The 15,585-nt window shown below is 44.0% G+C and overlaps 1 protein-coding gene across 1 annotated transcript; it reads left to right on the top strand.

The window, feature by feature from the left end:
- The first annotated feature begins 3,385 nt into the window (after positions 1 to 3,385).
- LOC114689465 lies at positions 3,386 to 10,049 on the top strand. The gene is given in 7 exon segments (XM_037208848.1): positions 3,386 to 4,104; positions 4,106 to 4,220; positions 4,223 to 4,609; positions 4,776 to 5,401; positions 5,403 to 8,006; positions 8,009 to 9,116; positions 9,244 to 10,049. Coding segments are annotated over 7 exon segments (5,673 nt in total). The 5' UTR covers positions 3,386 to 4,077.
- Positions 10,050 to 15,585: the final 5,536 nt, after the last annotated feature.

Below are 15,585 nucleotides of genomic sequence, written 5' to 3'. Positions count from 1 at the left end.
TCTAGAACCTTCATTTCCACTGGCCAAATTTCATAGTGCTGGAAGGTTCTATGTACACTACAGAGGAGAAGAGTAATCTCATAGACTTCAATTATTGAGGTGCCATCAATTCCGATAACACCATAGTCTAGGAAACCAGCCCTTAGCATATGGCCCTTGGGGGACACTTCCTCTCCAAGTGACATATTTTGGTGTGCTAAACCTACTTCTATATTATCATAAAAAAATCTTTCAGATTGGTAATAAAACAGTCACTCTTTTATGTAAAATCAAATTTGTGCATCTTAAAATAAATATGAATAAAACCTAATCTAACATTGTTTTCTGGGCCTCCTATGTGGTGATGTATTGTGTGCCCTAATAAAATTTACCTGAAGATCAGAGAACAGAACAAGCCACTAGATTAAACATAGATGCCAGGCAGTGGGAGCACATACCTTTAATCCTAGCACTTGGGAGGCAGAGAACCATCTGGATCTCTATGAGTTCAAAGCCACCATGGACTATGTGAAATTGACTCAATCTAAAAAAGAAACAGAGTCAGGAAGTGGTGGCACACACCTTTAATCCCAGCACTTGAGATCTCATGCCTTTGCTTGGGAAGCACACATGCCTTTGATCCCAGGAAGTGATGGCTGGGCAGAGAAAGGAATATAAGGCTCCAGGAGGCAGGAACCAGAGGCTTTTCAGGGCTGAAGAGTCCTAGAGGTAAGATGTGGCAGTGGCTTGTCCCTTGGTCTCTCTGATCTTTCAGCATTTACCCCAATATCTAGCTCTGGTTATTATTATTATTATTTATTATTATTATTATTTTTATTATTATTATAAGACCGTTTAAAATTTGAGCAACATTCCTCAATCTTAGATTTAAATCTTAGTTTTTAATCACATTGAAGAAATATCACATCTCTTGTTTTATTTTACAATGATTTGCCTTATGTGTCCTAGGTTATCTTCCAACTCACCATGTGGCCAAAGATGGCTCTCAACTTTTCAGTATCATGCATGGAGTTCTCAAGTGCTTGGTTTACAGGAAGGTATTCTCATATTCCCTAGACATTACCAATCGTTTTCTTGCCATTTTTTTTCTGATTCTACATCTGCATATTTTATGTTTCCTGCTCCTAACACTCAGAATTATAATTTGAAACCACATATTGAATGCATTCTCTTCCTTAAAGACTATGAAAGATTTCTGCTTTACATTTCTTTCAGCAGCTATTTAATTCAATATTAATCATAATTATACAGCTGAATAATGGTATAATTTGAATTTTTAACTTCATATTTTGTAATTTTTATTCAGCAAAATGATTTTAAAAATAAGTTAAATAATCCTAAAAAGCATTTTGAATTTTTAAATCACTTACTGTTCAATGCCATATTTATTTAACACTAGGAGCAGGTTAACTTTACGTGAGTATCTATATAAATTTGAGAAAAGCATCTGTTTTGGAAAGTGTTAGAAAAATATAAAACTATGTAGCAGGATCTTAAAAGTTCTTATTAATAAAATCAAACCCGAGGCCGGTTATTGGGGTCCATGCTGGTAGATCAGAGAGACAGAACAAACCACAGCTATCTCACCTCGCCAGATCCTCAGCTGGTCTTGTCTCCTCAGACTGGAGGCCTCTGAGTCCTCATCCGGAATGAATCTCAGCTGAACTGTTGCTCGAAAGCCTGAAGCTTAACCAGCCAAATGCCTAACCAGCCAAAATGCTTCTAGTTTCTGGGCCTCACGCCTTATATACCTTTCTACTTTCTACCACCACTCCCTGGGATTAAAGGCTGGCTTTCTGGGATTAAAGGCGTGTCACCATGCTCGGCTATTTCCAATGTGGCCTTGAACTCACAGAGATCCAGAGGGATTTCTATCTCTGGAATGCTAGGATTAAAGGTGTGAGTGCCACCATTTTCTAGCCTTTGTATCTAGTGGCTGTCTGTTCTCTGACCCCAGATAAATTTATTAGAATACACAATAACACCACAAAACTATTCAAAATGATGATTTTTTTCCTCTGGAATCACATATAAAATCTTAATGGAACCTGAGTGGTTGAATCCTTTTTGAATTGATGATCATTCAGAGTACAATGTTTCACAGAACATTTTATCATTTGCCATATGTTATGTAATTACATAAATGTTGGTGTACACTGTGAATATGCTGCCGATTAGCAGCATTTCCTGTTTCTGGAAAGAAAATGAGAAATTAATTTGGGAAATGTCAAGTTCAGTTCATGTCAAGATGTTTTTTGTGTCATGATCCATCATGAAAGATTAAACAGATATGTTCTACTAAATAGATCAATTTGGGGCAGCAGCTGTGCCTTGCATTCTTTCATTTGGCAGATTCATTCCACCTGACTTCAGAGAAATTGCTAAGATGATGTTTTCATAGGATTACTATGATTTTAGTTCCGTTGCCAAACTGAGTTGAGGAATGAAAAGAGAATTATGTGGGATCCCTTTAAAATAATACCTATAGTTTTTTATTCATCTCCAATAATTATAGACTGAATTTGAATTAATGTGTATACTTTTAATATTTATTTTAATGTAGAGTAGAATATTTATATATAATAAATAATTCTAGATAAATTTCTGTTTTTAATGACCTTATATTTTTAAGGTCACAAATGAAGATTGGGTGTACCCTATGATATCTTAAATTACTCACATTGACAAATGAAGTAAAGGAGTTTCTTATGATTCCCAGTCAATGGTCACTTTAAAAGTTTGATCTTTTTGTTTGTTTGTTTGTTAAATAAAAATGCAGGTTTTTTTAAAAAATAATTTTATATTTGTACTCAGCTATGGGTTTGTGACAGTCTATCACTATATTATTTTTGATGGTAAGGTCATCTTTAACGGTTTTGACCTAACAAATTTTGAGTAGTAAATAAATATCTTAAAACAGGTATAACTTGAAATGTTTAAAGTATTCTATATACTTTTTGTGTTTTATTATTTACATAAATGTTTATAATCATACCTCATCATAATGGTTCTTAACAACTCCATTGTCTTGCCTCTCAGATATTTTGTAACAATTGATTACATGCTAAGGGAATATGATCTCAACATCAGCACCTATAATGTGTCTTGCACTAATCATTTTCATAGGCTATTACCTGTGGTGCTTCTCATGAATCCTATTGTCTCTAAAATAAACATTAAAATATAGATTACCAAATATGAATGACTTTAATTAAGGGAGTAGTACTAGATTCTGATGCAAATGTATCTATTAAATACTTTGTTCTTTATGCCTATAAGTGAAGAGTTAATGGGAACAATATAAAAAGGAACTATATTCTTGCTTAAAAATGCTTCTGCCCCTGCTTGAGCAGAAACCACAGCTCTTGCAGGTGCCAAGCTTGCCCCCCTGCCTGAGCAAAAACCACAGCTCTTGCAGGTACAAAGCTTGCCCACAGCCCTGCCGCCTTGCGAAAAATAGGCTGTTCTGCAAAAGCCACGAGATGTACTCAAGATTTCTCAGAAACTGCTGTTACCCACCCAAAACCCCCCAGACCCCCAAGACTCAGCTAGGTGTCTGAACCCCGAGTAACCCCTCTACCCCACCCGTATGAAACTGCCCTATAAAAAGCCTATAAGCTGGAGCTTTGGGGTCTTCAGTCCTCAGCTTGACTGTTGACCTGTGTGCACACGTACAATAAACTGCTTCTGAGTGACTCGATATCGGAGTGAAGCTTCTGTTGTCAGCGCCGACTCTAACATTTTTGGAGGTCCCACCGAGATAATCATCTTCACATCTGGTGGTGAGTCGGCTTGGGAGGGTGAGCAGCTGTCCGGGCTGCCCGTGAGGACACCCGGACAGTGGGGGACAGACGTGTCCAGAACCCACAGGCTGCAACTCTGGAGGACGCTCTAGAGTGTGGGGACCCTGTAAAAGGGACCCCTTCAGATACCCTTTTGCCTAGGAGACTTTTTAAGAGGCCCGGGCCAGTAGATCATCTTTTGGTTTCATTTTCTATACCATTTTGCCGGCTTGTCCTGTCTCTGTGTGTTGTGAGTTTGTTCGTGTCATTCGGTGTTTTGTTTTGCCTGTTCGGTATGGGCCAGACTGCCTCTACACCCCTTCTCTCTTACCCTCGCCCACTGGTCAGAAGTAACGGCCCGAGCCTCAAACCTAGCGGTTCGAGTGAAGAAAGGGAAGTGGCAGACTTTCTGTTCATCTGAGTGGCCCACCTTTGGTGTTGGTGGCCCGCTGATGGCACTTTTGATCTGAATGTTATTAGGGCAGTTAAACAGAAGATTTTTGTTCCAGGTACCCATGGACACCCGGACCAGCAAGCCTACATCTGGGTCTGGGAGGACTTGGTGCTAGACCCACCTAAGTGGGTCCGGTCTCTCCAGGCCAACTCATCTGCACCACCTACTGACCAAGCCCCCCTCCTTCTAACCAAAACCCCTGAACCACCTAAGCCTTCTCCGTTAACCCCGACACCTGCACCCCTGCCAGAGTCGCAGGTTGACCTCATTTCTCTTGATCTAGATCCCCTGCCGCCCTACAGACCGCCACCACAGCCAGCTGGGGCAGAATCCGAACCGGCTCTGGTCTCCCCCTCAGGGCCGGCAAAGGAGGGCACGCCCTCATGATGAGGCCCCACCGGCAGTCACACTGCCCCTGTGCCCCATTGGGGGAACCATTGAGGATGGGGCTGGGGGAGACATGCCTGCCCTCCAATATTGGCCATTTTCTTCCTCAGATTTATATAATTGGAAAAATAATAATCCACCCTTTTCTAAAGATCCCACCCGACTAACTGGGCTCCTTGAGTCCATTATGTATTCCCACCAGCCTACTTGGGACGATTGTCAGCAACTTCTGGGGGTCCTTTTCACCACAGAAGAAAGGGAACACATCCTCCTAGAAGCTAGGAAGTTGGTCCCTGGACCAGACGGACGGCCAACCCAGCTCCCCAATCTCATTGATGAGTGTTTCCCCTTGAGACGTCCGGCCTGGGACCCGAACACTCCAGAAGGTAGGGAGCATCTGTCCCTCTATCGCCAGACTCTAATGGCGGGTCTCCGTGCAGCGGCCAGAAGGCCCACTAATTTGGCTAAGGTAGGTGAGGTTCTTCAAGGGCCTGAAGAAACCCCCTCTGTCTTTCTTGAGAGACTCATGGAGGCATATAAAAGGTATACCCCCTTTGACCCACAGTCAGAGGAATTGAGGGGAGCAGTAAGCATGGCCTTTATAGGACAGTCCGCCACAGATATACGGCGGAAGTTGCAGAGATTAGATGGATTGCAAGGGCTGAGCCTGAGAGATCTGGTTAAGGAGGCAGAGAAGGTCTACTATAAACGAGAGACTGCGGAAGAAAAAGAGATTCGACTGGAAAAAGAAAGAGAAAAAAAAAAAAAAAAAAAAACAACGACAAAAACGCCAGAATCGGGATTTGACACGGATTCTTGCAGCCGCGGTAAGAGACGGGCCGGGGCCACGGGGACGACGAGGAAGAGGAGGCCGGGGAGGCCGCTCTCCTCTGGGACCAAACCAATGCGCCTACTGTAAAGAGGAAGGTCACTGGGCCAGAGAATGCCCAAAGAAGTCAAAAGGGCGAGGTCGACAGGTCCTTGCCCTTGAAGACTGAGGGAGTCAGGGTTCGGATCCCCTCCCCGAGCTCCGGGTAACTTTTGAAGTGGAGGGGACCCCAGTGGACTTTGAGGTGGACACAGGGGCAGTCTACTCAGCCATCCAGCATCCGCTGGGGCCTCTATCTACCCGAAAGTCACTGGTTCAAGGAGCGAATGGAAGCAGAGAGAGACCCTGGACCACCCAGAGAACAGTCAACTTGGGAAAAGGTACTGTACAGCATTCCTTCCTAGTCCTGCCTGACTGTCCGGCGCCGCTTTTGGGCAGAGACTTCCTGACAAAATTGGGAGCTCAAATCTCCTTTACCGCTCGGGGCCCAGAATTAAAATTTGCACACCCAAAAGTGGGGGACCTCCATCTCCTCACATTAGAACTCCCAGCCACTGAGGAGTATCGGTTGTATGGAGCAGCAGCTAAAGCCTCTGTAACTACTGTCTCCCCGAACAATGAGGGATGGATCCACAGGTTTCCTAATGCGTGGGCAGAGACAGGGGGCCTTGGACTGGCTAAAGAACAACCTCCGGTGGTTGTCACCCTTAAGCCCACCGCAGTGCCCATGCGTGTAAGACAATACTCGCTCAGTCGAGAAGCCCGGGAAGGCATAAAACCCCACATCAGGAGGTTTCTGGAACTGGGCATTCTGAAACCATGCCAGTCAGAGTGGAACACTCCACTCCTACCGGTAAAAAAGCCAGGAACAAATGACTACAGACCGGTCCAGGATCTGAGGGAAGTAAACTCCCGGGTGATAGACATTCACCCTACAGTGCCCAACCCCTACAATCTCCTGAGTACCTTGCCTCCAGAGCGCAATTGGTACACTGTTCTGGATTTGAAAGATGCCTTATTCTGCCTACCCCTCCACCCAGATTCCCCAAAGCTCTTTGCTTTTGAATGGTCAGACCCTGAGGAAGGGAGAACAGGGCAGCTAACATGGACTAGACTTCCGCAAGGATTTAAGAACTCCCCAACAATCTTTGATGAGGCCCTACACCGAGACCTTCGGAGGTATCGAGAGACCTCCCCTGATGTCATTCTCCTCCAGTATGTAGATGATTTACTCCTGGCAACTGAAACTCAGAACACCTGCAAACTTGGGACTGAAAAACTTCTAGATACCCTGGCTAGCCTGGGGTACAGGGCATCTGCCAAAAAGGCGCAGATCTGTAAAAAAAAAGGCACCTTCCTCGGTTACTCCTTGGAAGGAGGAAAGAGATGGCTCACAGATGCCCGGAAGCAAACCGTGGCCAGCATACCAACTCCAACAGATCGCCGGCAGTTACTCGAATTCCTGGGCGCAGCTGGGTTCTGCAGACTCTGGATTCCAGGGTTCGCTGCCATAACAGAGCCTTTCTATCCCTTATTAAAAGAAAAGACCCCTTTTGTCTGGCAGGAGGAGCACCAGCTCGCATTTGAGAAACTGAAGAAGACACTCCTGTCAGCCCCGGCGCTTGCTCTCCCGGATGTGAGTAAACCCTTCACCCTGTACTTACATGAGAAGGGTGGGGTGGCTGTCGGCATCCTAGTGCAAGCCCTTGGTCCATGGAAAAGACCGACTGCCTATCTATCAAAGCGGCTTGATCCTGTAGCCAGGGGATGGCCGACCTGCCTCTGGGCAGTGGCAGCAGCCGCCATGCTGGTGAGGGACGCAGATAAATTAACTCTGGGACAGCATCTGACTATTATAGCTCCCCACGCATTGGAGAGCATTGTCCGCCAGCCGCCGGACCGATGGCTCAGTAATGCTCGAGCCACATACTATCAGACAACTCTCCTGGACCGGGACCGCATCACTTTCGGGCCCCCATCCGTCCTTAACCCAGCCACCCTCCTCCCAGTTGCCCAACAAGAAGAGGAGGGAGAGCCAGTGCATGACTGTGGTGCCATCCTGGCAGAGGAAACTGGGGTCCGGACAGATTTAACGGACCAACCACTGGCCAACCCGGACCTGATATGGTATACAGATGGCAGCAGTTTCCTAAATGAGGGGCAGCGGAAGGCGGGAGCGGCAGTGATGGACAAAAATAAGGTCATCTGGTCTAGCAGCCTCCCAGAGGGGACCTCGGCTCAAAAAGCTGAATTGATTGCGCTCACCCAAGCCCTCACCATGGCAGCGGGTAAGCGAGCCACCATCTACACAGATAGCCGGTATGCATTTGCAACCGCGCATGTGCATGGGGCCATATACAGGGAGAGGGGACTATTAACATCGGCAGGAAAAGAAATTAAAAATAAAAAAGAAATCGAGGCGTTACTAGATGCCGTCATGCTGCCTCGTGAGCTGGCCATCGTACATTGCCCAGGACACCAGAAGGGCGACTCCCCAGTTGCAGTTGGGAACCGGAGGGCTGACCAAGAAGCAAGGGAGGCAGCTCTCCGAGGCATCAGGCAGTCCATCTGACACCCCCTAAAAGCCCAGTCTCTGAAGAGCCCCTGGCCCCTGAGACTCTGAAGGACACTTTGGAACGAATCCACAAGCTGACCCATCTGGGTAGCCAGAAGTTAGTCCAACTCACAGCAGAGAATAAAACCCACTCCCCGTCTGAAAGGAAGCGGATGGCAGAGGAAGTGGTGGCAGGCTGCCAAGCCTGCCAGCAGGTTAATGCATACCCTGGTCGGTTGGCTCCTGGAAAGAGACTACGAGGGAGTCGACCGGGCCAACACTGGGAAGTGGACTTTACTGAAATACGGCCAGCTAAATATGGCCTAAGGTATTTACTGCTGTTTGTAGACACATTCACAGGATGGGTGGAGTGCTACCCCACCAAAAAGGAGACTGCAGCTGTGGTTGCCAAGAAAATTTTGGAGGAAATCTTCCCAGGATTCGGACTGCCTCAGGTAATCGGGTCAGATAATGGCCCGGCATTCGTGGCTCAGGTAAGTCAGGGACTGGCCAAGGTACTGGGGATTGATTGGAAACTGCATTGTGCATACAGACCCCAGAGTTCCGGACAGGTAGAAAGAATGAATAGAACAATTAAGGAGACCCTAACCAAATTGACCATGGAGACTGGCTCTAGAGATTGGACGATGCTCCTACCATATGCCCTCTTTAGGGCTAGGAATACCCCTTCCCTTAAAGGCTTAACCCCATTTGAATTGCTCTTTGGTTGTGCACCCCCAGTTAAGAACCTGACCTTCCAACAAGGGGAAATCATGCCTTCCTTCCTATCTGACAGACTGCAAGCTTTGGCGGTCGTCCAGCACACCCTGTGGAAACAGTTGTCTGCCGCGTACCAACCCAGTAGAGATGGCCCTGCCCACCGGTTCCATGTAGGGGACTTTGTGTATGTCCGCCGGCACCAGCATCAGACCTTGGAACCTCGGTGGAAGGGTCCCTATCAAGTCTTGTTGACCACCCCGACGGCAGTTAAAGTAGATGGAATTGCTGTGTGGATTCATGGCTCCCATCTCAAGCCAGCTCCTGCTCCGGACATGGATTTGGACTGGACTGTGGAGCGGACTGATAATCCTCTCAAGCTCCGGATCCGACGTAGAGACCAGCCGAACTAACCCACACCAACCTGTGAGCCAGACGTGGCAAGTACTGTCGGGGGAAGGGGATGTGGTTTGGGAAAAAAACAGTAGGCACCCTCTTTGGACTTGGTGGCCTGCCCTAGAACCTGACCTTTGCCACTTGTTGGCTGGGGCAGAAGACTTTGACATCCCCACCACTGACCCGGCCAACCCAAGTGAACCAGAAGTATGCACCCAAAGTGGACGCTGCCCCTGTTCACGTTACCCAGCAGGGTGCAGAGACCCAAGGGCCCGAGCAGCCCTAAGAAAGAGACCATTCTATGTATGTCCAAGGGACGGGAGGAGTAGGGCACAGGCGCGCACTTGTGGGCAACATGAAAGTTATTATTGTAAAGCCTGGGGATGTAAAACTACAGGGGATGCTTGGTGGAAGCCGAGCTCATCCTGGGATCTGATACAAGTAAAGAGGGAGGCAAGTGGAGATGAACCTCCACTGTCACAAGATTACTGCCAGAGCAAACCTAAGACGGTCACAACCCTATGGTATGGGTCAGGACCGTGTACAGCATTTGCCTGCAACCCCTTGAACATCACATTCACCCAGACCGGAAAAGCATCAAGGGATTGGATAAAGGGTAGACTATGGGGCCTGAGGGTGTATCACCAAACGGCCTATGATCCAGGAGTCCTGTTCAAAATCAGGTTAATGATAAATGTAGACCCTCAACCAGTAGGCCCTAATAAAGTGTTGCAGGACCAGAGAGCCCCTCCTCCCAAGAAAAACAAACAGGAGCCCCTAAGACAGGATCCCCCACCTAACCCAACCCATCAAAACCCCTCCACTTTCCCACTGACCACTCTGGCTGTTGCAGATCCCACCCTACCTGGGTCAAGGGAACGGTTGATAGACCTGGTTGAAGGGGGGTATCAGGCCCTCAACTCCACTTAGCCCAATCTCACTGAATCCTGTTGGATTTGTCTCCAAGCAAGCCCCCCATATTATGAAGGTGTAGCAGTTAACGAGAGTTTTACCTATACCACCTCCGATAGCTGCAACTGGGGCTCAAGGCACATGCTGACTCTGTCCGAGGTGACTGGGTCAGGAACATGCCTGGGGCACTCCCCTGAGCTAGAGAAACAGCTCTGTGCACACAAGGTGACAGTGTCTTCGTCTGACACTTCCAAATACATAGTCCCATCATCAGGTCTATATTGGGCATGCAACACTGGGATCACACCGTGCGTTTCAGTTGCTAGCTTCAGCAGTTCTAAAAAAATTGTTGCTTCTATACTGACCACACAGGGGTAGTAAGGGAATCTATGACAAAACTCAGGGAAAGGCTAGATGCAAGAGATAAGGCCCTACGAGGCTCCCAGAGCTGGTTCGAGGACTGGTATGAAAAATCACCCTGGATGACCACCCTGCTCTCAGCCCTTACAGGGCCCCTACTTATCCTGCTCCTAGTATTGATGATTGGGCCATGCGTCCTAAATTGGATATCAGGCTTTGTTCGGTCCCAGGTAAACGGGGTTAAAATGATGGTCCTGAGACAAAGATACCAGCCTGTACCCGATACCAACCTTTAGGATTAAAGGTCAGTACAAGAAGAGGAGGGAATGAAGAGTTAATGGCAACAATATAAAAAGGAACTATATTCTTGCTTAAAAATGCTTCTGCCCCTGCTTGAGCAGAAACCACAGCTCTTGCAGGTGCCAAGCTTGCCCCCCTGCCTGAGCAAAAACCACAGCTCTTGCAGGTACAAAGCTTGCCCACAGCCCTGCCGCCTTGCGAAAAATAGGCTGTTCTGCAAAAGCCACGAGATGTACTCAAGATTTCTCAGAAACTGCTGTTACCCACCCAAAACCCCCCAGACCCCCAAGACTCAGCTAGGTGTCTGAACCCCGAGTAACCCCTCTACCCCACCCGTATGAAACTGCCCTATAAAAAGCCTATAAGCTGGAGCTTCGGGGTCTTCAGTCCTCAGCTTGACTGTTGACCTGTGTGCACACGTACAACAAACTGCTTCTGAGTGACTCGATATCGGAGTGAAGCTTCTGTTGTCAGCACCGACTCTAACATAAGGAAATGTGGTCCTAATGGGCAGTAATGGAAAGAATCCCATCATCTTCAGATATTCTAAGAAAAATATGCTGCTCATCATTATAAAGAACACAATTAATTTTATCGATCTCTGAAATATAGCATGACCTTCAATTCCTTAACCTTGTGAACATTATATTATTTCTAGTTTATTATTAGAAGGCTATAATGAACACATTTTGTCAAATGTATCTTTTATATAAAAGTTAAAGGATTGTTATTGTGTCTTTGGGGATTTCAACATATTTACATAAAATGCTTTTCCACAAATCATTTCAAAAGTCACCAGAACACAATAATTCTTTCAGAGGATCAGCCTATATTTTAAAGCTAAAGTTATTTAGGTTATCTCTTTAGAGAAATCAGCTGACTCTCTAATGCAATACAGAAGTTATGGAATTTCCAAAAAAATATAAATAAATGTTCCAAGTAGATGAACAATATATCTACTTACAATATACACATTCACACATATTTAAAGCTGTAGTTTAAGTGTCTGAAAAATCTGTCATTGTTCATTATATTGCCTCTATTTTGAATTATATGACCAATACATAATTATACAAATTCAAATATTAAATTCAAATATACAAGTGGCAAGGGGCCATGTTTACATTCTCTATGTAAAACAGTGAAGAGAATCTGTCAGATGAATTCATGAGCATGAAATTCACTGAGTACAGGATTTTCATAGGAAAAAGCTATATAAAAGAGGCAAATGTATTATGCAAAAAAAAGAAGCAGCTTGATTTCTTATTATTCCTTCTCTCAACAAAGCAAAGGCACTACTTTCAAAATGTTTGCAATTACTAATGTCTCACAGTGAATTAAAAAATTACACCCACAGCTCAAAACATGTTTCTGAAGTCTTGATACTGGCAATCCTCCGGTACTTAGAAACAAAACTACAATAGATGGGTCCAATCCTTTAGGATTTATTACTTGCAGGATCTGGCCCAAGGTCGGAACATGCCTTTATATTCTCCCATCATTTGTTGGCAGATTTTTCTTTAGTCCACCAGCTCACAAATAATGCCATAGAGACTTATTGTTAATTATGAAAGCTCATCCAATAGCTTTGTCTTGTTAATAACCAGCCCTTACAACTTAAATTAACCTGTTTTTATCAATCCACTTTCTGCCTCATGACATTATCACTTTTACTCTGTACTGCTCCTGCTGCTCCCTTTCTGTCTGATGGGTGAATCCCAACTTCTTCCCAATGTCCCGTGTGCCTGAAAATCTTTCCTAATTATTGGCCATTATGCTTTTTATTAAACTAATCAGAATGACACATGTTCACAGTGTACAAAAAGATTATTCTACAACAATGGATAAAGTAAAACATCAAAAGGTTGTCATTATTTATCATTGCACTATAAATAATGTGTTTTACCTCTTGTATTATATTAAACTTTCTAAATCATTAAATGTTCGGTTGGAACCACCAGCTCACCCCTGAATTATTTGAAAGCCCCATTCCTGTCGCTCACCCCAAATCCCACACACTCAGAGATTTGGAAGGCACCAAAAAGCCCAGTTCCATGATATTGGTGGCTATGACAGTTTCCTCCCCTGAAGCTGGCACCCACCCAACTCCCCACCTAAAAGGTTCAGTTATAGACCATACTTGGACACAAACCCAGGTATGTGTCCATCATCACCCCTTCCCTACGACCTATATAATCTCTCTGCTTTCGTTCAGGTAGGAGGCTTCTTTAGCCTCAATTCTGGGACTGGAGAACCCACCTAGGAGTTACTTTGCTCAAATAAACTTGTCATTATACTTTTGCAATTTGGCCTGACCCAGTAATTTGGCAGAGAACCTATTATTGGGGGTGGGGTGAGGGACAGAATACTTATTATATATGGTGTGTAAAATGGCATCAATAGTACAGAATACCAACTTTTGCATGGTTTATCTTAAACAAATAATGAACAATTGTAAAAAGTACTCAGAGAAAATGAAAGTTAACTCTTTTCTTTTAGACCAGCATCTGGAAAGATGAAGCTTAGGTAGAGATAAATGTGTGAAAGAATACTGAGAAGGTCATCTAAGATGAACATTCTACTGTGTAGGAAAAAGAATAATTCAGCATAGTATAGAGTGGAACCATAAGTTTCTCATGTCATAGACAACATTATCTTATGTTGTGTTCAGAACTGTCTCTAAGGAATTGAGGTAAGAACCTTAGAATGAACCATAGAGTAAAATAAAAGAACTCCACTCCACGTTGCTTACTTTATACCTGTTCTGAAGATGGTAGATGATACTTGTCACCTGGCTGTTTAAACACCATCAAACACTTCACATTTTGGCGAGCCTATCTCTATGTTTGAAGATACATTGTGCTGCAGTAACTCATTGCAATAAAACTTAATAATTTAAATAACAAGATGACATTCTTTCATAGTTGCAGAGATAGAAATCTGAAATCAAAGCATTGGCAGTAGCAAGATCCTGCTCAAGAATCGCTGGGGAAATATTTCCCTTTGTTTCCTCCAGCTTATGATGACTTCATCCCTGTATTGTTGTGTAGCAGGTTAGTTGCAGTATCTGGGTCTGCTTTTACATGGCGTATTCTTTGTGTGTTTGTGTGACAGTGTATCTACCAGAGTGGCTGAAATGTTTTATCACAACCATGTGTCACTATCACCTCGTCAGTGTACTTCTGTTGGACCTGGTCATTTTCTGCCTTCAAAATTGGAAAGATAAACATTTCCCAGTATGTACCTCTTTCCAAAAATCATGGTTAACTGCTTCTGTCAGCGAGATGATTCTTTCCCTTGGCACGTGATTTTTGACCAGATTTATAGAATGACTGTGAAGCATCAGTAGCTCAAAGTTCATTGTCTCACCACTCACTTCTTTAAAAATGTGGTGTCCTCCTAAAAGCATAGGACACAAACCTTTGAAAACTAAGTTATGGGAGCATGGACCACATGTTCTACAGTGAAGTCATGTTTTTATGGAAAGCTGGATACTGTATACATGACATCAATCATTAAATTCACTGTTTCAAAACACGTGTATGGAATGATTTCTCTCCTTGCTCTTTAAGTCATACAAGTGAAAATGAAAGCCTTTGTGAGAAAGAGGCCATTTTTATCTGCATGCAGATGGGAAGGTAGATCAAGTATGAAGCAAACTAATTCTATCATTACTCTATTCACTAGTCATAAGTCATTTCTCCACGTGACTGTGCCAGCTGAGGGAGAAATAATAGAACACATAGATAGATAGCATGGGATTCTGGACAAGCTATTTCAGAAGGTATCAACTTCCACAAGCCACTCACGCTCTGATATACTGTTCTGGGTATTTCAAAATGCCTGGACTGACTCCTTTTCATTTCTATTAGCTATTCTTGTAAAAAAAAAAATCATGATGATCAGGGTAGAAATATTTGAACAACAATGTACCTGGGCTTAAAGCACTGCATTTCCATGTTTCTTAGTTAGGAAATCATATGGCATATAAATAATCTGTCTGTTACTTTTTTATACCCTCTCTGGGCTTATGGAGATAAGAAATATTAATGATAATATAAACCTTGTGTAGTTGTGTAATGAATAATAAGGTCCTTCAAATATGTATCTCAAAAATCATGGCCTCTGTCAGTATCAGATACCAAATAGAAACAAGTTCATGTATGAGGGATAGAGGAGTGTAAATTCAGAAGCCCTATTATTTGCTCATATATTTTACATTGCACTATTTGTTTAATTTTGCTTAATCCTGAATATACTAGTTCCACCATATCCTAGGCTGCTTTTTTGTTTGTTTGTTTTTTTGAGATGGGGTTTCTCTGTGTAGTTTTGGTGCCTATCCTGGAGCTCACTCTGTAGACCTGGCTGGCCTCTAACTCATAGAGATCCACCTGGTTCTGCCTTCCCTAGTGCTGTGACTAAAGACATGTGCCACCAATGCCTGGTCCTAGGCTGCTTTTGAGCTCAGCTAGCCATTTTACTTTGTATTCTGCATTACTCATGTTCTTATAGATACCTGGCTGTATGATTACTGCATTTCTCATAATTAAGTGCTCTGTCTAGGTGGGGACATAGTTACAAACCAGTTAGTGTTAATCAAATAGAACTTAGTTTGGACTTTTTGCAAAGTGTAAGGGGCTATGAATATACACTCTATGTGCATGCATTTTTACATGCAAAAAAAGTACTGTCCACTATTTACCAGATTTATAAATTGGTTCATAAAAGGCAACATTTAGGGATTTAAAGCTAGAGTGTTTAGTACTATGCTAATCATCATTCTGGACAACTGAGAGTTATTCATATATAAAAAAATCTCCTCCAATTGTAGAATCAATGAATCTAAACTGTACAGTTTTGGTAGACATGTCCAGGTAGACATTTTTTCATGAAA

This window comes from Peromyscus leucopus, chromosome 10 (assembly GCF_004664715.2).
Source record: "Peromyscus leucopus breed LL Stock chromosome 10, UCI_PerLeu_2.1, whole genome shotgun sequence".
NCBI lineage: Eukaryota > Metazoa > Chordata > Mammalia > Rodentia > Cricetidae > Peromyscus > Peromyscus leucopus.
The sequence above is the reverse complement of the archived record's forward strand: the minus strand, read 5'-3'. Positions and strand labels throughout refer to the sequence as shown.